This window comes from Choloepus didactylus, chromosome 5, assembly GCF_015220235.1.
Source record: "Choloepus didactylus isolate mChoDid1 chromosome 5, mChoDid1.pri, whole genome shotgun sequence".
Taxonomy (NCBI): domain Eukaryota; kingdom Metazoa; phylum Chordata; class Mammalia; order Pilosa; family Megalonychidae; genus Choloepus; species Choloepus didactylus.
Window position 1 is genome coordinate 64,571,860 of NC_051311.1, and position 16,556 is coordinate 64,588,415.

General features: G+C 39.4%; 1 protein-coding gene across 1 annotated transcript in view; it reads right to left on the reverse strand.

Moving 5' to 3' along the window:
- The window catches only part of SND1 (staphylococcal nuclease and tudor domain containing 1), a 462,700-nt gene that overhangs the window by 405,525 nt on the left and 40,619 nt on the right, over nucleotides 1-16,556 (reverse strand). Inside the window, exons 4-9 of the mRNA XM_037836239.1 lie at nucleotides 15,405-15,483; nucleotides 13,005-13,165; nucleotides 12,151-12,242; nucleotides 11,353-11,511; nucleotides 9,954-10,060; nucleotides 7,884-7,974 (exon numbers count right to left, since the gene is read on the reverse strand). Of these exons, the coding sequence (XP_037692167.1) occupies nucleotides 7,884-7,974; nucleotides 9,954-10,060; nucleotides 11,353-11,511; nucleotides 12,151-12,242; nucleotides 13,005-13,165; nucleotides 15,405-15,483 (689 nt within the window). The remainder of the gene's footprint in view (nucleotides 1-7,883; nucleotides 7,975-9,953; nucleotides 10,061-11,352; nucleotides 11,512-12,150; nucleotides 12,243-13,004; nucleotides 13,166-15,404; nucleotides 15,484-16,556) is intronic.

The window sequence follows — 16,556 nt, forward strand, 5'->3', positions numbered from 1 at the left end:
TATCTAGACATTCACTCCCTAGTCATGCTCAGAGAGGAACAAAATGAGAGAAAGTATCACACCTTCACCCCCTGATTACAGAAGGTGAAGATCTAAGCATACCCCTGTGACAGTCGCTGGTATTTGTCACCCCTTATAACACGTCAGCAGCAGTTGCAGTGAACCGATTCTTGGAGCGATAAATTCTAGGCCACAGCAGCAGACTGTCGCTGCACGGCATCTCCCTGATTAGAAACCTCCTCTTCAGGAACTGCACACTCTGACGTTGCCAGGTAAATGAGGTTTGGCTTTCTGATGAAGGAATGTAGGCTGAGTGCATGTGTGTGTGTGCGTGGGGTTTGTAGTTTTTATTCCTCTGTAAATTGTGTCATCACTGTCCAGAGAACAAGCAGCTCCTGAGCAAAAACATGGAATAAGCAATACAATATTGGTTAAGAGTCATGTACTATGCAGTAAGTAAAATGCAGAATGGATCATATCCAAAGTCTCCTCATCAGCTCCATCACAGACCACATTTGTAACAGTGATATTCCTTAATGTGCGTTGCATCTGGATAACTCTAAGTATGCCGACACCACTCACTTTCTCCACTTCTCCGTAATCAATCCTCCCACACACACACACACACCACCACCACCACACACATCAGGAGATCATCTCAGGCACAGGACCAGAATTCTACACACAAAAAAATCACTGAATCCAGTTCCCACCCCATTTCTCAAAGTCCAATCATAAAAGGAAAAATCAGGGGCTTAATAACGAGGAGGTGCTGCCTAAAGGCTGACACAAGTCAAGAGAACTGCAGAGTTCTGTCAGGAACCAGAGACATCCATCCCATCCTCGGCCTCCTGCCACACTCCCCATCTGGAAAGCCCCTCACAATGCCCACCGGGTGGTGAAGGGCTGCTGTTCAGCTTCTTAAAACCCACAGCATGTTAAAAACCAACACAAAGAGCCTACAATGGAACCTCCTGGGCAACAGGATGCTCAGAATAGCTCCCCAGACACAATCCCCAGTAGTCCCAAAGCTGCCAAAATTATCAGTACTAGGTAGGAACAAAAGGACGTCAGCCCAAATGGGCTTCTGTGGGCAACACCAGGGGAGTGTCCTTGATGGGCCCACTGGGAACAGGACACAAAATGACCTTTCTACTCGGAAATCATGACAGCTGACTGCTTTTCCTCTCCCCAAGGCTATATGCTTTGTCTAGTCTCCCCTAAAAAAGCTGCTGAAACAACGCCAAAAGTGGATGAAATAAAGAATATACCATAACTGTAAACAGCAATGTCCTACAGTCAATATATTCGGTGTCCCAGAAAAGTACAGCTGCCACCCTGTGTCCTTGACACAAAACCGACTACAATGAGTTCCTGAGACAAGCACCTCTAAGGCACTTAGCACAATTAAACAGACCAGACACTATAGTAAGTACTTAAAAAGAAGCCAGGCATTAGACAAATTCCAACAGAGGGGCACCCTACAAAATACCTGACCAGTACTTCTCAAAACTGTTAAGGTCATCAAGAACAAAGCAAGTCTGAGAAGCTGGCACAGCCAAGAGGAGCCTAAGGAGACAGATCAACCAAATGTAATGTGGGATCCTGGAACAGAAAAAGGGCATTAGAGAAAAACTGAAGAAATGTAAAGAAAGAATGAATAAAGTATGAACTTTAGTTAATAATAATGTATCAATATTAGTTCAAGTATGCCACATTAACATAAGATGTTAATAAGAGGACAAGCTGAAGGGGACGGATAAATATGGGAATTCTATGTACTGTTTGCTCAAATTTTCTATAAACCTAAAACTTCTAAAAAGTAAAGTTTTTAATTAAAAAAAAAAAAAGCCAGGTATATATTTCTTTTAAATTTCATCTCACTCAATCATTTTTTTTCTTATCGTCAGCAAAGCGGTTTGGTAACTAAAACTGCAAACCAAGTCTTGACCTCTTTTGGGTGCTGGCAGAGGTCACCTTCCTAGCCAGATCATCCCTGGATTTCCTTTTCATTGTCGTATGACAAAAAAGCCAATGAAGTGTATAGTATTCTTTGGTTTTCTCCATACTACCAAATGGGAACATACTGGAGACATCTAGATGATGCCAAGAATATTAAAAAGTATCCTTGCTTAAAAACTATCTCAAAGATACTCAAACTGAACTCCACTCAGAGCAATGACTGGAAGTGAAGCAAAAAAAAAAAAAAAAAAAAAAAAAAAAAAAAAACAGGGACAAACTGTATCAATTCTAGAATCCAATGCATCCACAAATAGCTTATAACTTGAACTCCAAAACTGGACCCAGCCTCCATGCCAGACAATTAACTACTTAGGGCAATTTCCCAGAGGGAGCCATAGAGGGTAAACATCTTGAAGGCAGGAACCACTTCTAGTTCTTTTTGCATCTTCTCAAAGCACCAAGTTCAGGGCTCTGTTTAGCTAGCTAATATGTAAAAGAAGCTAAGCTGGACCCCTCTAACCCAGCAGAGAAGTAAGAGGACTTCACCTCTTGAGGACAAACGTTCCATTACACTCCACAGTATTATTCAGGACTATAAAATCTGCAAGACCCAAGGATCCAGCAGCAGGACAGGGAAGCCAAGCCACGTGCTCAGGGGACCATATGGCTCCAAACAGCACAGATCAGTTAAAATGCCAAAGGGAAGGCAGGCAGGAAACTGGCAGGCCACGGCAGGCAGAAAAGTCTCAAACAGGCTCAGCTAATCGCTGTGAAGTGAACATGCTTTTCTGCTAACCTGGAGAGACAAGGAAAGCCCTCCCTTGCATTTCATCCCTTAAGAAGTAAAATTGCTTACGCAAATGATGGAAACCAGTCTTTCAAGAGGCCACATATCTCAAGAGAATTCACTGTTGAGTTTCAGATTTCTCAGAAGTGTGAGTCTCTTGTCAAAGTCTCTGATGCTGAGCTTTGCAACAGTTTCAGAAATCAATTACAGGGCCCCAGAGGCACCCCCTTAAAGAGGTCATGGATCATCTTTTGTAGGCTTTTCAGACCTGTACAATTAAATACTAAGAGACAGTGTGACTGCTGAAGAGAAAAGCACTATTTGTCCATGTCTCATAATCACACGATCCTCAGAGCAGAATCCTTCAGTGAAGACTTGCAGGACTGTCACATTATGTTCTTGAAGGCCCAGGGTAGCACAGAGCTTTTTAGGTTTCCTTGAAAAGGTGGTGTGGCATTACAGACACTAAATCAGGTAAAACACCTACAAAACTGCATCTGGGTTCTAATGTATGAAAAGCAATGCAGGCCATTTTTTTTCCTTTCATATTTAATGCTGATATCCAGTATTGTACAAGGAGGGTTGGCAAACTGTGCCCAAGGGCCATCCAGCCCAATGTCTAGTATTACAAAGTTTTATTAGAACACAGCTGTGCCCATTCATTCATATACTGTCCTGGCTGTTCTCAAACTACAATGGCAGAGGTGAATAGTTGCAACAGAGACCATATGGCCCACCAAGTGTAAAATATTTACTATACTGCCCTTTAAGAAAAAGTTGGCCAACCTCTGTCCTACAACATGTTAGAAAACAAACACACTTATTGGTATACGCTGGTTAACATTTCTGGAGAGCTGTTTGGCAAATATGCTCCAAGTCATTCCTAGGGAAATAACTGCCATTTACATGGAGATTTATGTAAAAGGATATTCAAAAAGTCATTTTCTAAATAATAGAAAAATTATAAACAATATAAATATTGACTTATTGCAGATTGGTTAAATAAATTATAGTACAGCCTCACAAGGGGATACTGTATACCTATTAAAACACTAAACACAAATGTTTACTTTGGCTCCCACCCCAAATCCTTCTAAAATGAAAATACAGAGGATTTTTTTTTTTGGCATGAGCCCAAAAGAACAAAGAAAACAGGAAATGAGAAAACAGTAACAAAACTTTAGAAGCTAGAAAGCAGGTGGATGAGTAGTAACCAACTCCACAGACTAAAAGAAGCTAAAACCTGAGCCAGTGATAAGAAAATTCAAGAACCAATCTAATTTACCCTGCAAACTCCACCCCCAAAAGAAGACTCAGAAACTATCCACATCAGGAGTCTCAAGGTGGGGGGTAAAAATGGGGCCAAAACCTAGGAGTGGTTCAAAATCTGTGGAGAAGCAGCAGGATTTCAAGATGTTCTCTCTAAAATCATACATTGGCTCACTGCTCATTCCTAATTAAGACAGATAACCAAGGATCAGCAGGAATCTAAGAAAAGCTTCTAATATGAAAGACACGAGATCAAAATAACCAAAGCAACCCTGAGAACATAAATACTATTTAGGAGGAAGTCTTCATGTAAAATTGTAATTAATTCCTCAGAGAGCTAAGAGATGATATTCATCTATGAAGCAAACATCCTTGTTTATTAATAGTAATAAAAGAGAAATATTCAGAACAAAAAAGAGCCCTGGGTAATTAAAAATACAGTATCCTAAATGAAAAACTGAATAGAATGGCTAAAAAGATAAATACGAGGAAATCTAGAAAAAACAAAATAAAAAGAGATAGAAAACTGGAAGAAAAATTACAAGACCAGTCCCTGAAGTCCAATATCCAAATAACAGGAGTTCCAGAAAAAGAAAAAAGAGAAACTAGAGGGAACTCAACAACAAAATAATTAAAGAAAAAGTTCCCAGAGCTAAAGAACTAAAAATTGAAACGTAACATGCTCACATATAGATAAATAAGGTACAACATTGTGAAAGTTCAGAAAATTAGGATCCAAAAGAATTTGCTAAAAGCTTTCAGAAAACACAAATCACAAAAGGATGAAGAATCAGAATAGCTTCAAACTTCTTAAAAAAAAAAAAAAAAAAAAAACTAAAAAATAATTAAAAGCAGAATACTGCCATCACAATTCTGAAGGAAAATTACTTCTAACTTAAAATTATACACCCAGCTAAAGTATCAATCAAGTGTAAGTGTAGAATAGATATGAAAATTTTCAAAACATTTACCTCCCATGCACTCTTTCACAGGAGTTAAGAGAATATGTGTCACCAAAATGAAACAGTACACCATAAAGTGGAGGTCATGGCATCCAGCAAACGTAGTTCCATCCCAGGAATGAGGTAAAGAGAATCCCCAGGATAATGGTAAAGAGATTTACCCTTGTAACAGGCAAAAAGAGGAACCAGTACAGATTGGTGCAAGTTAAAAGGTCCAGGAAAGTATTATCGAAAATGATGAAATTAACAGACTGAATGAGTGTCTTGAGAGGAGACAACAGGCAGAGTCTGCAAGTTGAATTAATAATATATAGAAAAATACATAAATTTTAAAAATTATTAACTGCAGGGAAAACAAAAAATTGTGCAGGAAATGAAAAGTAATCATAATACCACTACATGATTCAGTAGTGATTTAGCATTTACAAAGTCATAAACAGTAAACATTGACCAAATTAGGATTAAATTATACTAGAAGGATTGGGGGAGAGTACATGCACCCATGAGTATGTATGTGTGTGAATGAAAAAACTAACTCTTTTTCTATGGCACGAAGGAAAGAGCAATGCCTAAAGCTTTAAAAATTAAGAAATAGCAACATAAATATTTTATTCAGACAAAAGGATTAGCCACAAGTTGAAAGTGGCTGTCTCAAGGGAGAAGGAAATTTGACCACCTTTCTTAATAAGCCTACAGAATTCTTTAAACTTACATGTATTAAAATTAAAAACTTATGAATTTTAAAATTATATGAAGAGAATACAGATCAGTGCTACTCAAAGTGGCTACCTGCCTGCAATGAGGTAAGGAACTTGTGCCAGAATATAAATCAACTACGTCACCAAGCACACTGTTGACATTTTTTTAATAGGAAGATCTTCTTAATGAAAGAAGCAATGTCTTGATTGGCATTCTGGCACAAGCTCAATATCGTTTATCAAGGCACTTTGAAAAGAACTGATATAGATCATGGGTCAGCAAATTTCTATGTAAAGGGACTGAGTAAATATTTCAGGCTTTCCAGGTCATATGATCTCTGTTTCAATGACTCAACTCCACCTTTGTGGCACAACAGCAGCCACAGATATAGGTAAATGAATGGACATGGCTATGTTCCAATTTATTTATGACACTGCAGTTTGAATTTCATGTTACTTTCATGTGCCACAAAATACTGTTATTCTTTTTTTCCCCCCAACCACTTAAAAATGTGAAATCCATTCTTAGCTTGCAGGCCAAATACAGGGCTGGGCTGAATTTGGCCCATGGACCACAATTTGCCAGGCCCTGGTATAGATAATATGATCAACTTTGTTTTAAAAAAAAAAAAAAAAAAAAAAAAAAGCCATGTCATAGTGGTTTCATCTAGATGTTAAGAATATAGGTGTCTGCTTATTTGCTTTATGCTCTTTTTCTGTTTTAAAAATGAGAATAATGATGAAGATTTTTAAAACTCAATTCATTTGAAAACCATTTATCTACCTACTAATACATTTTTCTCTCTCCCCTGTAAGCAGAACCTATATCCAAGTTACCTAAATTTATGCTTAAGATTCTACAGGAGACTGATTATTCCTCCTAATCCTCCGTCAGATTATTTCCAGGGGCAATCTCCTCTATTCTGGCATTGTACTGACAAAAACCTCATTGTAACAAAAAAAGCCACTCTTTGTTAAAAAAAATTAAAAACAAATCCTGGATTTAAAAAAAAAAAAAGTAAATGGTCCTACAATGACATCATTAATATCAAAAACCCTCAAAGAGATGATGGTGAAAAACAGAAGGCCTGCCTCCCTTGTTCAGTGATGATCACTCTTTAATTGTGTAGCTACAGTCTTATAACACAGAACAGGTTACCCAAGTGAATTCCAAGGAGTTAGGGCAGCCCATGTCTACATCATTTCCAAACAGTCCTCAAACAGAAAGGAATCAGAGGTCCATTCTAGTCTGCATCAAGACTTGGAAGATGCATGTGGAAGTATCCCATCAGGAACTACTATCACTCATTCCCACACAAAGGGATAATTATGGTTAAACTGACAACTACTTGGAGACCACCTATTTAAAAAAGAGGAAAAGAGGCCACTTGAGCATTCTGCAACCTATTGCTTTGGGCATCATAAAAAAGACAGTGACGAAGAAACTCAACCAATTCCTCAGAGACTGCTGAAATTTTACCTTTCTAAGATAAACAGTTCCCGATTTCTCAGGCTAACAGTGCCACCTAGTGGCTTTCCATCCCAAACTCACAGCAGACATTGGGCCAGACACCTCTCAGAGAATATGGGTATTTTACCACGTTTAGCCCATAAGGACAAAATTTCCAGCATCTCTTGCCAAAAGTAAAAATAAGTTGGAAAACATTACAGTATTTTGGGAAGGCAAGGAAAACAGATCTGCCATTCAACATACCAAACCCGGCAACTAAGAAAAAACAGAAACGGAATCTATTCAGTAGCTCTAGTTTCCTTTGGAAACCGGTCCCAGCACATTATCAGTGGAGGAGAGCTCTTGGAAAGAAACAATACATTAGAAAAAATTCAAAACCACAGGAGTCCCAAAACAGAAAGAAGAGAAAATTGAAGTCATTTATACTTGGACATAGACATCTCAGAGAATGCCACTGGCTAAGCAGATAAAAGAACCCCTAAAAAGTGAGATATTTTAAGCCGGCAATGTACACGATTCTAACCGATAAACTTCTAATGAAGTTATGCTAATTTACAGTGAGAAATCTTAAAGTTCTTATGGTTTCAAAGTCCCTACAATAAGCATACATACACAAACTGTTGGCTTGCCTTGAAATACTCAAGAGCTGAAACACTTCTAATCACTCAAATCCTTGTATTATAACTAGGCTGGCAACATCCACTGAGCATATCAGGATGCTGACAATGACTCACCTTGGCGACAAACTGCTTGTCCTTTTGGTCCAAGTTAGCAGTGGGAGCCACATAGTCTCTCCATATTCTCAGCCTGTGTTCTTTGGCAAACCTGGCAACAAACCAAGGATGCAAGATCATACAAACAAGACTAGTTTGGCAAATGGAATCCACCATCACTATAAGAGCAACAGTTAGGACAGGATTCTTCCTACCCTAGCTCATCAACAAAGCACCCAGGAAAAAGAACACCAGTCAAACCAGAAGAAAGAGGAAAGCTACAAGAAAAAGTGTATGGCAATTGGAAATATCCAAGATGTTTATATATCACAAATCCGTGACCCGTGGATTGGGATCCAGGTGTGTAATTTTTCAAGCCTGGAATTAGTGCAAGTCCACTAGATAATAAGCTCTTTGACACCTAGTATTTTGAGTGACAACGATATGCTAGGATACTTGAATTACAAACATACAGCAACTGCTCTCTTAAGTAGGAAGAACACAAACATTTAAACAAACATTTTTAAAAAGAAATGGGCCTGCCCAATTCCCATTTGAATTATAAAAAAGTTACAGCCACCCAAATCCTTGGTGGACAACAGGACACAATTGTTACTGCATTGTATCTGAAGAATAAGAAAAATGAACAAATGCTTGACAGAAGTTCACTGACAAGAGTTAAAGTCATATTGGCAGAAAAATTTTTATAGTACTAAGCTTAGATTTGTTTTGAGCCAGACTATGAGTGGGAAATGGATATGTGCAAAGATTTAAAAAAAAAAAAAAAAAAAATCAACAAACAGTTGTCTTAGGAGTATTTACGAATAAGTGGATACATGTGCTGGGGAATGAACTAGTAATTTCTGATAAATGTAGCTCAAATATAGCATTTTGCGAAACAGCTGGCACGTAATCACAAATTACTGAAATATGATTTGCATTTCTTAGTGTAAACGTGTTTTTAATGTGATGGGTATGTCCCCCTAATCCAAAATCTTCTATGGATGTTATGAAAAATACAAATAGTACTATTATTGTACCTACTTTCTTCAAAAAGAGGCAGGAAACTTAAAGAATGTAAACATTCACCCAGCAAAATGATCATTTAGAATAGTAATGGACTTTCTGAGAAACAACGATGAAAACTGAACATCACAGTAGTAACCAGAAGTATTTGGGACACTATATCTTTGAAAGGTATTGATATCTTACAACTGATAAGGGTACTATCTTTCAAATTTAATAACAGAACAACTTAAATACTCTAATGTTTGTCTTTAGCAATCACTGCATTTTTTATCAGACAATATCCACTTTTATAAAAACTTCAAAGTTTTCCTGCTTACAGACACAGAGGCACATAAAAGATCTAAGAAAAGGAAGAAAGCAACAGTCATTTAATGCATGTTCTTGCACCTCTTAGATCTAAGTCTTGAAGGCAAGAATGTAAAGCATTATCAAGACCATTACAATTTAAAGATTCTAAAATAAGCTATGCAACAAGCCTGGGAGTAGAACATCATTACCAACTGTTTGCTGTCTTCTGCTTGGGAGGTGGTGACTGGGACTTTCCTTAGCCACCAATCTCTGGAATTTCCACTGCCATTTTTCTGGAAATAAATTATTTCTATATCTGCTTAACCAGGGTACTCACCAAAAACATGACAATAGCACCTCACAATTGTATTAGCACTTACAGTTACAACACACTTTCAAAGAAACTAGAATTTACGTCTCACAATAACATTGAATGATCCTGGCTCATGACCCACAGGCTCTATCTTTCCACCAAAGGCCTGCTCTAGTCAGCCTTTTGGGAGTACCTGTTAGGCAATTTCTTCTTCCACAGATGAACCTCAAATTTATTTTCAGTCCAAATGCCAAAAACGTGGAACTTAATTGAGGGGCTTGATAAAAGACTAATAAGTAAGCCACTCCTTGATGAAATACTAGCTTCATTTGGAAGTTCTCTTATACTTGCCTGAAATAAAACAGACACTGACAGAGATTGGTGAGACAAAATTGTTGGATCTCTTTCCCTAAGGATCCTTGACAAGATTCTTCATGGAAGGCTCCCCTGACAGACTTTACCTCTCAGCTGCCCTCAGCTTTTCTGCACCCCGAGTGTAAACTGCAATGGACCAATCCACACAGCGCGCAAAACCTTCCTTCAGGAGGAGCTCTGTGATGTTGCCATTCTGAAAAACAAGGCAAAGGGGAAGGCAGACACAGATTAGATCCATTTCTCTAGACTTCTCAGACAATTAACATAGCCACAATCTTTTCTGCAGTTCATAGATAAAAAAATTAATAGAGCACACGCTATCATTAAGCAACCACCCCTAACATGGGAGACCCCGCTCTGGGGCTCCCCTCCACAGCCTTGGCTTTGTATCCCCACAACACCCTGCTCAGAAACTATCTCTTAACAGGAGTAAGATAAATGCTAGTGGCATTGAACAGAATTGACATTTCAGTAGCTCTTCTTATGGGCAGAGGAGGACGTTAATCTTCAGCAAAGATTAAACCTATTTTTCCCTTACCTGAGATCAGCACTTCTTCCCCTTTTCATAAGGGGAAAGCTGAAGAACTGACTGAGGGAATAACTTAAGCTATATTTTGCCCAGTGAATTACAATTTATATTCTATTATGACACAGAGCCATCTGGCAGGGCACAATCAAACAGCCAGCACTTCAGAAGAAACAGACAACCTTGACACATTCCACACCAAGCCTCCAAGCCTTCCCACAACTGCCATTTTGGAGGAATTCTCTAGCCAAATAAGTATCAGTAGTCTAACTCTGCATTGGACATAGATTACAATAAGGAAACTCCATTCAAACTTGGTGGTAAAAAAGAAGGTCATTTCCTGCCCAAGAATAACCAACCTACCGAAGTACACAACAGGTAAAACTCCCTATAGTCACAACTAACAGAACATAACCTATTTTCTGCTTAAAAGGAGAATTAGGAAGAAACTGGATAAGGCCTGGAAAGTAGAAAACAGTTTTTCCACAGAAAAGTTTCCTCATCATAGCTCTACTAATACTCCAAATAGCTTACTTCTAGACCCACATACAAACCTCACCAATCCTATTCTACAAGGTTCGTTGCCACTTCTAATTGATGCAGCAACCACCCAACCTTTTCTATTGGCAACTTTTAAGGCCAATACTTCAGAAAAAAAGTGACAGAGCTCCTCTTTTCCCTATAAACCCAATAACATTTGAGATTAATTTTCAAAAGGTGATAAGTTGAATAGATTTGTCCAATTGTATCAGATAACTGAGCCCTCCGCACAAAATCCTCAAACTCATTAGATGATAATCCTGCCAAGATCGTTAAATGAATCTTAAATACAGAGAGAAGGGAAGGGAAAAGAGGGGAGGGTTGCACAGAGAGGCCAACTATAGCTCTTTGAACCCCAAATGAACCCTTAGCCCTCCTGCTCCTGAACCCCCACAGCCAGTCTGCACAGGCACACTTACTGGATGAAGAATGGTACCCAGAATATTCTGGTTGTGGCAGCTCTCCAAGATAATCTGAACATCTCTCTGAAGCAATCGCGACTCGGTGAAAAATTTGGCTTCTGCGGCAAAAGGCTCTGGTGTTTCACTGCCATCTGCTTCCCGTCGAAAAGTTGGGCACTAAAGCAAAAGTCAGGCAGGTGAGAAATGCAGCCTAAATATGAATGCTTGCCACTCTCACACCAGACTGAGACTTCCAAAAAAGCAGACTCCACAAAAGTGAGGCTGAGGAAGGTCTCAAATTCCATCTTCCAACCCTTTTAAAAATATCATTGGGGGGGAGGGACAACCCAGAAATAGCATCATGTCAGACATTTTGGTAACAGCAAATAAAACTGTTACATTATCATGGGGAAAATAATTTTAATTACAGTTGAAGATTATCCCTTGCCAAGAAAAGACTTGCCAGTGTCTACCTTTAAACGCCTAATTTTTTATAAATCAAAATGGATACTTTACATTAAGACAAGTCACACTCAGTGAACTTTAGAGCTCCTATCCCTCTTCTCTGGACTAATATACTCAACAATCTCCCAGCATAGCCCACTCTAAACAAACCCTGATTACAAGGAGAAGAAAAAAAAAAGTATATACGATCCAATTAGAAATGTCCCACCACAAAGTTTAAACCAAAACAAAATACCCTAGACAATGTTAATGGTCCTTACTAGGAAGAAACAGTAGGTCCAAAGTGACTACCCATCACTGAACACCTCCATAAACCCTATACCCACCCTGCAGCCCACTGAGTGGTCTGACCTTGATCCCTGACAACATGACTGTAACCAGGTAGTTATCTGGGAGAAGCAGGGCCCGTACCACACTGCCGTCCCGCACGTGCTCGATGATAGCTGCGTGACAGAAGAAACAGCTGAAGTCATTACAAAGTTGTGCCAGGGATAAACAATACCCAATCAAACCACATTTAACTTGGTTCCTCTCCCCAAAACACTCAGTCAGAAAGCCTCCCTATAAGAACTAATTAAACACAAGCAGATCATGAGTGTTCAAACAGGGACTCTTCCACTAACTATCCCTGGGGAATACAGACCAGGCCTATATTTCCCGAACCTTCTGGGACCTCGGGGCTCATACCTAAACTTTGATATCCATAAGCAAGGTTGCTCACCTATGTTCCAGGTACCCAGAAGGTGCCAGCAAATAGTAACAATTCAGGACTGGTAATAATTTTATTTCAATGAGTCTGTAGTTAACAAGGTCTCAAAGTAGGGCCAAAAATTACAGAGTGTATAAATACATATACACATTTATATGTATCCAGGATATATATAGTCTACTCCCAAAGATGAGGAATGGTATTTAAGCAGCCAGCTTTTAGAGAACAGAAAGATCCCCAAATGTGCAAAATGCCAGCAATTTACTACCATGCATCAGTAAGAGACCAGCCTCTGCAAAATATATCAATGTAACCTCAAGAACTAAATTCAAGTTCCCTTCCTAAATACCATGGTATTGTTTTACCCTTAATGGTTTCCCCTGGATACTAGGTAAGTAAAAGAAAAGTTCGCTAGATTTTATAAACCTCAAGAAGCAAGGATGGCAAATAGAAAGACATCACTCCAAGTCAGATCCGTCCTTCGCACCAGCCTCACCATTGACAGGCTTCTGGTGGTGTGAGTCCACAAAGTGCCGTGGGTTTTCAATGGTATACTTGAGGTCCCGGATAGTATGTGAACCACTGCCCTCGCTCCACATCCCTTTCTTAGCTGCTTTCGCTTGTTCCTCACATTCAGAAAGCCGGTTCTGCTCAGGACTGAGACATAAAAATTAAAGACGTGTGGTTAGCGAATTCACAACACAAACATGAGGCTTTTCTTTGACTCTGGGTTTCTTCAGTATCTTCTTCACTTGCAGGCACCAAAGCATTTGTTTCAGATCTATGGCTTATGACCCAAGCCTAGAACCAGAAAACCACCATGGATGCAATTTCCAGATTCCAGACTTGCTCCCTCAAACAAGACTGAACTGTAAGAGCATTTAATGAAAAGATTCAAAGAACACCCATCTTGGTACTGCCACCATCAGTAGTTACAAGAGAACAAGTTGGTGGCTCCGACGGGAGCTGCTCCAAGGGGGTGCAGCTTCACTGAACCATCCCAGATTCAGGGACTGGAATCCAGGCACAGCCCAGCAGGACACAGTGCAAGGAAGGCAACTTAAGAACAATCCTTACTCTCTGCCAGTTTAGAGAACAAGGTTGGGGGATGTAGAGCAAATACTGCTATTGGAGATAATGTCACCCAAAACTAGCTAAACATTCAATAAGGCCAGCTAAGCAAAAGCAACGTCAGAGAATACGGTTTCAGAGAGGAAACCAAACTACATACTAGAGCAACCAAAAGGTCCGTAGACAGATCAAAGTAAGTTTAAAAAAAAAAAAAAAAAAGCTCTGCACACATACTCTCTCCCCTCATATCTCAACTAAAGTGAACTGAGAACTGCAATGCCTCTGCACAAACTCAAATGCCTGGTACCATCACTGGCTGTATGAATAAACTGAATCTGACACTAAATCTGTAGGACTTCTAGGCAGGGATGACATAATTTCTCAAACCAGAAGTATTCAGCCACCTCCCTCCGCCCCACCCCGTAAAAAGATAACCACATCCTGAAGGATCCAAATTTGCAGCCAAAATTAGATGAAAAAATGTTGCTTAATATACAAGCCAACATAGAAACTGAGAAAAAAAAGAAGGCTTTAAGTCAAGGCAAGCTTAGAGAAAAAAGAGGGATTGGTACAGCAGGGGAGATTTCTTCACTGAGATGGTACGATCCTGTTGTGGATTGTTCATTCTGCTTGCAAACTATATTCCCCAAAACACTACTATGGCAATCATGGCAGCAATTGTCCTTAAGATATAATTCGGCATGCTTCCAAAAACATCATCTAAAATAAATGTCTTAATTCAACAAATCCCCACACGCACACAACTCAATTTTAGGCACAAGCAAATATCCATTTGTAGTCAGAAAGGACCACAGAAGTATACACTGAATGAAAAAGCTGCATTGTGCCTTTGTTCATCCCAATTATTGGAACAGTTCAGGGAAGTATTAAGCTAAGTCTTTTCTACAGCTACAACAGTCATATAATATAGCAAGGACTTAATGATTTAAACAGCATCTTTGGCCTCTAAATTACTGATACGGCTTATCATTTTGCAGAGACTGAAGTGTTAATTAAAGTCAGCTGCAATCCATCCTACTGAGAGCCCACACTAGTGAACTTGGACATGACAAATGTGCTATAAACCTTACATGGCTAACATACCTAGCACTCATTTTTAACAAGTTCACATTGCCATCAGCTAATCAAATACATTTTTACCTCCTACGCAAGTATCTACAGATCCAAAGACCAAAACAGACTTAACAGCTTTGGAGATAAATAAATTTTCAAAACCGATCTAAGGCCTTGTCAGTTTCCCCAGATATCAAGCTTGAAGACATGTATTCTATTTTTTCACCCACTTATTTTTTGTTGTGCTTATTTCTTGCACCTGATATAATACCATCTATCTACTTATTTATTGGTTTATTGTCTGTTCTCTCCAATAAAATGTTAGCAGAGGCTACGTATATTTGTTCACTCAGTGCCCAGAACACAGCCTGGTACAGAGTAGGTGCTCAAAAAATATTTTGCAATGGATGGATGAATTAATGCTCCAGAACTGAATAAATATGGTATATGGCATTGTCCTGCTGATTCTTGTGAATATGAAGAATAGAACCATCTAAGTCTCAAATCCCATTTTTAAAGAAGTCACACAGGTCAAACACCACTCATGGATGGGGAGTGAACCTCCTGGCTCATAACAATCCACACCTTGGCAGGAACGTTTTCTAAGCCATCACAGCACCTAAAGTTACCAGTTTTATGGCAAGGGCAGAGATGAAAATGCAGCAAAACCACTGTGCAGTTGACTACCCAGCATCCTTAGGGCAACCCCAACTCTCATAGCAGAATGGAAGGAAGCGTAATGAATACTCACCTATTGGCTCTCATGCCTTCTCGCCGGGAGGCCAAGCCCTCTGCAACCAGAGATTCTGCAATGTTTTCCCCATTGGTATCTGAGGAAAGAAGCAGGAGGAGAAAAAGAAAATTAAATACAAGACCCAACCCTGTCTTCAATAGCAAGAGAGCTCAAATGGGACCTCTTTTACCCTAGCTCTTCAAAGAGCAAAAGAACTGGACAAGGCAGAGATGAAGCTTATGGGGAGAAAACCTTTTCTCCCAAAATGTCCTGTCTCTAGGACCTGAAGGTCTATAAAAAAATCTCCTCAGGATGATGTCATCAACAGGGTGACACAAGACATGCCCTGAAAAAACCTCCTCAGAGATTCAATGAATAAAGGGACTAATCCCACTTGCTTAAAACTTGGGAGGACAGTAGAGACTAGAGAAGGACTCCACAAATGCTAAAATGAAGAAAAAGAAAAATAGCAGGTAGGAATACCATCCCAGAAGGCTGATTCCACTCCCTCCCCTCACTTGATCCAGCGTAGCTTGGAAGTCCCTCAGAGACAGAGAGACTGGGATCCCTCCCTCCCACCACAGACACAGACTTTAGAGCCACTTGCAGGAGCTTGCTAGAACCCCATGCATTATGGGAATGAAAGGCACAACAGAAGATATTAAAAAAAGCACTAGAGGCATTTGACAGCAGATATGAACAAGCAGAAGAAAGAATCAGAGAACTAGAAGACAATCAAAACCATAGAGTCAGAAGAAAAGACAGAGAAGAGAAGAGAAAAAATAGAGCAGTGCCTCAGGGTTTTGAGTGACAGCATGAAGCACACAGGAAGACATATAATGGGTATACCAGAAGGAGAAGAGAAGGGGAAAGGAACAGAAAGAATATATGAGGAAATAATGGCCGAAAATTTCCCAACTCTTCTGAAAGACAAAAATATATTTGTCCAAAAAGTGCAATGTGCTCTGAACAGAATAAATCCTAATTGACCTACTCCAAAACATATACTAATCAAAATGTCAAAAGGGATCCACAGGAAGACTAAGTTCCAACTTCTCATCAGGAACTATGGAGGCAAGAAGACAAAAATATGATATAATTAAGGTGCTAAAAGAGAAAAACTGCCAGGCAATAATTCTTTATCCAGCAAAACTGTCTTTCAAAAATGAG